This window comes from Pelecanus crispus, chromosome 10 (assembly GCF_030463565.1).
Source record: "Pelecanus crispus isolate bPelCri1 chromosome 10, bPelCri1.pri, whole genome shotgun sequence".
Lineage (NCBI taxonomy): Eukaryota > Metazoa > Chordata > Aves > Pelecaniformes > Pelecanidae > Pelecanus > Pelecanus crispus.
The window spans coordinates 20,366,120-20,373,480 of NC_134652.1; the positions used below are offsets into that span (position 1 = coordinate 20,366,120).

Here is a 7,361-nt window from a genome sequence, read left to right on the forward strand (position 1 = left end):
AAAGGATGATTTCCATATGATATTGCTCAAAGAACTGTTGAGATGTGGAGTGAATATTGTAATAATGCAATAATGCACTAAGTGTCTGTTTGGAGGAATAATGAGGTTTTGTCTTGTATTCTTCCTAGCAACTGGGGGATATTTTGTTCTTCAAAAGTTGTTGGCTCAATTTTGCATCTAGTCAAGCCAGGTGGATTTTGCTATGTCAAGTAGATACAGGAGCATAAAGGAGAACACGACCTCAAAAGTAGATGGAGATAAGTCACAGCCACCGCATTCAGACTGGAAGCATAGTGTAGTTCTCCTAAAGGTTTTGACTTAGCCTGTTGTATACCCAAGGGATCACTAAGAAAATGTGTGTTTGCACACATCCATTACCCACCAAACATCCACAGGTCAGACCTGGGGTTTAGGTACCTGTACATCTTTGGTAGCAGTCACATAAAAAAAAAAAAAAATCACTAGTAGGTTGTATTTCCTTACCTGTAAAGGCAAAAGGATAACAAAGGATGACACAATTTTAAATTAGTAAGAGACAGCAGTTTTTCGAGTGTGCACTACGTGGAGTGGAAAATGATCCTACCTTCTTTCTCTGAATTCCACTGTTAAGAGTTCTGCATTTCTGCTTAATTTTCCTATCATGCAAGTCTCTTGTAGAGCTCCACTGATTACCCTGGCCAGCTAATTCTGTTACATTATACAGCTTCGGTATAACAGGAAAGGGAACTTCCTCTTTAAAGCTACGTATTTCTCAGTAAGGATTTCTGATGGGCGGAGTTTTCCCTTGAGCAGGCTAGATAAAGGCTTGCAGGATTTCCAGACGTCTCAGACTGCGATCAGCATGAACCGCAGCCTGCCAGACAGAGCGCTGCTCAGCTATGCGATGGATGGACAGCGGGACAGGTTGTGCCTTCAGTCTCTTTGGGACTTTGTCACAGCAAAGGAGACATTGATCAAGTCACCATTTTTTCCAGTGCTGTTTTCTTTTACAGCATACATGGCTTTCTGTCTTCCATATATTGCACTGGACTTTTTAAGCACTAGACTACCAAATCTGAGAAAATACAAAATCCAGCCGCAGAACTATCCAACTCTTGGAATGATGGTGCCTTGCATTATTCAAAGCGTGTATCACCATGTTGTTTTCATCTTCCCGGTGACGTTTCTCCATTGGTACTGGAGACCAATGAATCTACCAGTGATAGCTCCAGAGCTTCCTGAGGTCCTGCTGGAAGTAGGAGTTTGCCTGCTTCTGTTTGATTTTGAGTACTTCCTGTGGCATTTGCTTCATCACAAGGTGCCTTGGCTCTACAAGACCTTCCACAAGGTGCATCACAAGCATGTGTCAACGTTTGCTCTTACTACACAGTATTCCAGCATATGGGAATTGCTTTCGCTGGGTTTTTTTGCTGCTATCAACCCAGTGCTCCTCGGATGCCATCCTTTGACAGAAATGATTTTCTTCCTTGTAAACATTTGGTTGTCAGTGGAGGACCATTCAGGATACGACCTTCCATGGTCAACTCACCACCTTGTGCCTTTTGGTTTGTTTGGAGGAGCACCACATCATGATCTCCATCATCTGAAGTTCAAATCAAACTATGCTCCTTACTTCACCCACTGGGACAAACTCTTTGGGACATTCACAGAGTCGCATTCTAATTAAGGATATTTCCCTGTGGATGAACTCTTATTTTTTATAGACTAAACTGGGACATTGATTTTTCAAAGACATGCAGAAAATTGTGTATTTGAAGCTGCCTGTAAAAACAGTAGTTATTTATAACAAATCCCCTTAATATATGTGTATTTGTATGTATAGTTGGAACTGCCTATGTTAAATGACTGCAAATGAGAGGGTATATATCTGTTGCTTAAATTTGTTTGACTCAGAGGTGTAAGGGAAGCATTAAGAGACATTCTCTCTTCTTTCCTTCTTTTCAGCTTTCATAAAGCATGTATTGTATTACTGTATGATGTTTTATACATACGCCAGAACAATTATCTTACTGTTGTAGGATGATTTATGATGTAAACAGAAAAGGTACACATCATGGATTTTGTGGAGTTTAATCTGCCAGAGTATATTATTGCACAGTGATGTTGTAAAATATTGCTGCCAAACAAAGCTAGTTGGCTAACTCTGCAATAATTTTGATATTTATATTTTAAACCTTGAAGTACTGTCTGTTTTTAATAGAAAATAAATATGGTCATTCTTTTAAAATTATATTCTGTTTAGTTTTATTCATTCCTCTTCATATTAGGAACAGGTGTAATTCCTTTTGCATAGCTATTGTTTATTTGAGTTTCAAAGTTTCAGACTTTTCTTACTAAAATATTGTCATGTTATTTCAAAAGTGAACTACTTTTTCTCCAGAATCACGTGTTATTTTTAAATAGTTTTCAATTTTGTAGAAATAGAATATTGAAGAATGCAGTTTAAAAAGCCATGGTGAAATTTTATGATTACATTTGTGAGAAGCTTGCATAATTTTCACTAAATTTATGGTCTGAGAGCAGAACATTAAGCAGCCACTTAATAAAAGGGAGCATTGGGCCTCCACAACCACATCAATTAGTTGTTACTTGCATGCAAAAACCTGGCAAGGAATATAAACAGAGTTGCTACAAAATAGATTATTCTTTCAAGCAGAGTTCAGGGAAATAGAATCAAACCTCTCAGAATCTTAAACCGTAGAACAAAATGGCTACATGTTGCTAGAAGAACAGTTGTATATAGAACATTGTCATGTAGTCTCACAGAAGTCACACTGAAAAAAATAAGCATGAAGAGAGAAGCAGGTCTTCCATGTCTCATTCAGCAGACATCCATATGGACTTCTTATGTCCATTACATAACATTTTAATGCTTATAATCTTCTGTCCTTTATTACTAATAAATCTCTCAGGATAGTGACGGAAACAGAGAAAGTGCAAATAATACAGAGTGTGTAATGAACACTTATGCATCATCATCCAAAAATGTCTTTGTCATTATGTTATGTCTAGAGGATTGTGTGACCTTACAGAGGCTGTTTGTCCAGGAGAAGAGAGAACCCTTAGTAGTTCCAACAATGTGAACTTATAAAGGGAACAGCACTTTTGGACACTACATCTTTCTGATGATGGGAAATAATTTTCATAAACATCTTCATAAACAGTACAAAATGCTGCAATCTTACTTAACTACTCTCTCTGCTCTCTGGATATCACAGAAGAGCAACCCTTCTTTTCAGTGGTAAGAACGTGACACATCCTGAGAGCAAAAACTGAGGCTTAAAAGAATACAAAACTGGATTTTTTGCCATGCATCTATTCAGCTGAAAGAATTCCCAATCTTTCTGATGGTTATAATCTTAAGTATTTTGGGGTGTGCTACAAAGAGAAGGAAGTATTCTTTTTTCTGCCAAATGCAGGAGGCAAAATACAGTCTCTGATTTCTTCGAGCTATTTAGCCATTTTGAGGTATCCCAAAGTTGCCCTCTCAGTTCTGGAAAACCCGCTTAATTCAGCTTGGCAAATACTGAGCATCTGACAGGGGTGCTCTGTGGTTTCAATGAGTTATACTTTATACTATAACTATACATTGTAACTATACATTATAACAGTCTGTTTCATGTAGTATTGTCTCTCTAAGTAAGCAAGGTTAAGGCTAACTGGTACTTGCTATAGGAAGCCTATGAGCAAATCCTGCAAGAAAGGCTGTAGCTGAACCCACGGGGATTATTCCTCTTTTTTGCATGAAGCTTAAGAATTGATATAACACTTACACAGTACTTCACTACTGGAGAAAGAGTCTTAGCCAGCTGCAGGCAAAACTATGCTTACTCTTCTCAGATCAAGTGAGATAGTCTCATTTGGCATCGACAGTGTAGCATAACAGTGGCGAGGATGAGCAAAGTGGCAACAGAAGAAGGGAATATACTGCATGATGATCCTGCCTACTCCTCTCTCTGTCGCATCCTCAACATTTGCATGACGTCAGACACACACCAAGAATGCATTTCCTCAAACATGGAATTTCCCCCAGGTTATATCTGTGCTGTACCTCTTGCCAATCAGAACTGGAAACTCGGTTTAAAGTCTCGCTATTGCATGAACTTGGAATACTAAAAAAAAAACCAACCAAACCAAAACAAAACCCAGAAAAACAGCTGTCAAATGAAAATTTTACTAGTACATCTCTGGAATGGCTTATTTGAATTCCATGCTAGAAATATCTGTACTTCATCATCATGACATAATCCTAGCATACCTTGTCCCTATTTCTCCAATGCTTTCAAGGAAACAGCATCTACACAGTGAAGGATTGAAACCATTTGCGTATTGTGTGTACTTTGAAGCACTTTCTGTAACAGTGTACTATAATATAACTTTAGGTGTATGTATGAGAAAAACTCATGAGCAGAAGAACCAGACAAACATGTAACTTCAGGACTTTGCAATTCAATGAAAAGCAAAATATAGACAAAAACATATACTGAAGATAAAGCAAATAAGAGTTGTTTTTTTTCCTGTTTTCATTGAAAGTTCAGCATATACTGTAGCACTGAGCGTGAGAGCACAGCAAGTTCTGTGTATTGATGGTGCTGAGATTTTAAAACAGGATTTTACAGATGTTACTTTCTATATTTGCATTTCCCCATGGTCTTTACCACAAGTGTTTACCAGACAAATGGAACGGCGTGACACTCTTTTGTAAGGGTTTATGTGAGAAAACCAACTTTCTCTCTTCTGTTCCAAACTTCTCCTAGTTTCCTTCTTCATTACAGTGTGACGTGATGTGCCACACAGATTTCCTATCTAATCTGCCGCAAGCTAATCTGTTGTCATTTGTGAGTAAACAGAGGATGTTTGTACAGACCCTTGAAGCTATAAAATGAGATTTTTGATGCTGCTATTGTCCATTTTATATCTTTAAAAATATTAAATTAATAAAGGTCAAAGAAGTAAGATTTTATGCATTTCTCTTTGTAACTGTATCTTAGTTCTTAGGCACATGGTTAAATATTGAACTCTTTGTCTGGTCTTACAGATTGCAGGCATTCCCAGATTCTCACTGGCAATTTAGCAGTATACTTATCTTGAAATTTAGACTGAGTCTTTCAAATGGTGCCTGGTTTGGAAGTTTTGAGGTAACAGTATAGAACACTGCAAAAGGACAGGTTTTTGCTTAGAGGGTGTGTTCTCAGTGCTGCTGTAAAGTGTGCTCCTCAGGTGCTTCAGAGAGAGCGTATGAAGTTTATAGGCATGCCGAGTCAATATTCACTACTGGAAAAGGCTTTGTCCTTATTCATGTTGATCAAGCTTTACAGGGGAAAACGAACACAGTCTACAGCAGTGATTTTTTATGATTTGAAAAATAATCTATGTCATTAATGGATTTAGTGACTCAGTTAATCTAATCTAGTGTGTCATCTGGATTAAATGAAAAACTAGTATCTCTTTGGACTATCAGACTGTGCTGTCTCTAAATTAGTTTGAAGAAATTTGTAATGAAAGAACACTTAATTGTCATCCGTTGCCCCTCAATGTTATTGGAAGGAGTGAATAACTCTTTGATGTGGCTTTATCTTAGTGGACTCAGCAGTCACTTCAGCGGTTTTACTTACTCTTGCTTTCACGCACAAGTATTAAGCTTCCACTATTACCTGCCTACATCCATGCAACCCTTTTTGAACCAGTTATGGCTCTGTATCTGAAAAGATCAGTCATCTTGGACTCTCCCAAAATACAAAACCCCTGTGGATTTATTTCCAGATTACCTTGCTTGAGAGACTAACCAATGTGAGCCTACTATCACATTTACATGTGAACTGTGTCTAAGACGCTGGCTTTGTGTGCTGGTCTTGGGTGATGTGCCAGTTTGCTCAAATATTTAGGCTGGTCCTGCATTGCTCAGTACAATCCAACCTGGAAGGTCTTTGCAGCACAGTCTGGAGTTGTGTTTGCAGTATGTTTTTCTTGTAAAAACAACTGCCAAAAAATTGTTTTCCAAAACTTAAATGTGTTTCTAATTTATGGAAATATGAAGTTGCTTAGGACACAGAAAAAAATCCCACACCCCCCAAAACCGACCAACGCAAGCATTCTGGACTTTAAAGGGAACAGAACGAATGCAGAGAGGCCTTTAGCTGTGGAAAATGATTTGGAGTTTTTTTAATCCTTCTTTTCAGACTTTCTTCTTTTTAAAAAGGTTTGAAAAGCTTACTAATCACCTTGTCCCCCAAACTGCAATGATTGCCATGATCAAGGCTGTAGGTGTAGACGGGGAGGAGAGAAAGGAGAAAGGGAAGGGAAAGTGATGGGTCTGCAGGCACTTCCATCACCGTCCCTCGGTGCAGCGCACGCTACCTGGCAGGTACGGATGGAGTGCTGCACTGACATATCCTCCCCACCGCGGCACAGATGCTTTCAGCCCTCAGGTTCTTACCGCTGGAGTGGTACAGACTTCACATCCACACACAGCTTTTCCTTTCTGTTATCTAGTTCTTTTTGGAAATTTCCACAGCAGCACAACACAGCAACCTGCAAGAGGGAACTCCGCCTTTGGTCAGCATAAATGCAAACATACTTTTGTGTCATGAGGTATAAGATTAAGTTAAAAAAAATCTACAGGCACATGGACTGGAGTTCCATGTTCAGATTTGAGATAACGGGTTTTACATGTGGGAAACCAAAAAGCTAATAAACCAAGCTGGATGGTTAGTAGGCCAGGCAGGCAGAAACATGACTGCTTTTGTTTCAGTCTCCTGAGAGAAACTTCAATACTACAGATACGTGATTTGGAGGGAGGTGGAAGGATGTGTTACCTATACTTCCAGGGAGAGTTTAGATGGCAGGTAGTTTTATTTGTCCTCAGAACTAAGCAGCAAAAAATTCAGGGGATTAAGTAGCCCAAAGTCTAGGATGAGCTGTAAAAAATCAGTTTTTAAGTTGAGCAAGAGGTACCCTCTTTATCGAAAGGATATGAAAAAGCACTGCTAGAAAATGTATTGATGTAAGGCTGTTTACACACCTCTTCAGATATTCACAGAAGCTCTGGAAGATTACACCCCTAAGAAACCACACGCTTGGGTAACTACAAAGCCCCTTTAAGTGATTTATTTACAAAACTTCTGGAGCTCATTTAAATAGCTGACACAGTGGAAGTTGTCAAGCTGTCCGGAAAAATGAACATGCGCAATACATGGGTGCTAAAGGCTGCTGCTGATTTATTACTATGTGAGCCTGTTCCTCTGACGTTTGTAGCTTACAAAACCTGCAAGCTCAGAGGTGGACTAGTCAGTTGAGCTTCCAGAAAGAGCAAATGCCTACCAGCTGCCTTCCCTTTTTCTATCCTAGCGATCTTCTCCACT

The 7,361-nt window shown here is 39.0% G+C and overlaps 1 protein-coding gene across 1 annotated transcript; it reads left to right on the forward strand.

Moving 5' to 3' along the window:
• Positions 1 to 841: 841 nt before the first annotated feature.
• CH25H (cholesterol 25-hydroxylase) lies at positions 842 to 1,736 on the forward strand. The gene has a single exon (XM_009492456.2). It carries the CDS (start codon positions 842 to 844, stop codon positions 1,664 to 1,666), a length of 825 nt encoding a protein of 274 aa, XP_009490731.1. The 3' UTR covers positions 1,667 to 1,736.
• Positions 1,737 to 7,361: the final 5,625 nt, after the last annotated feature.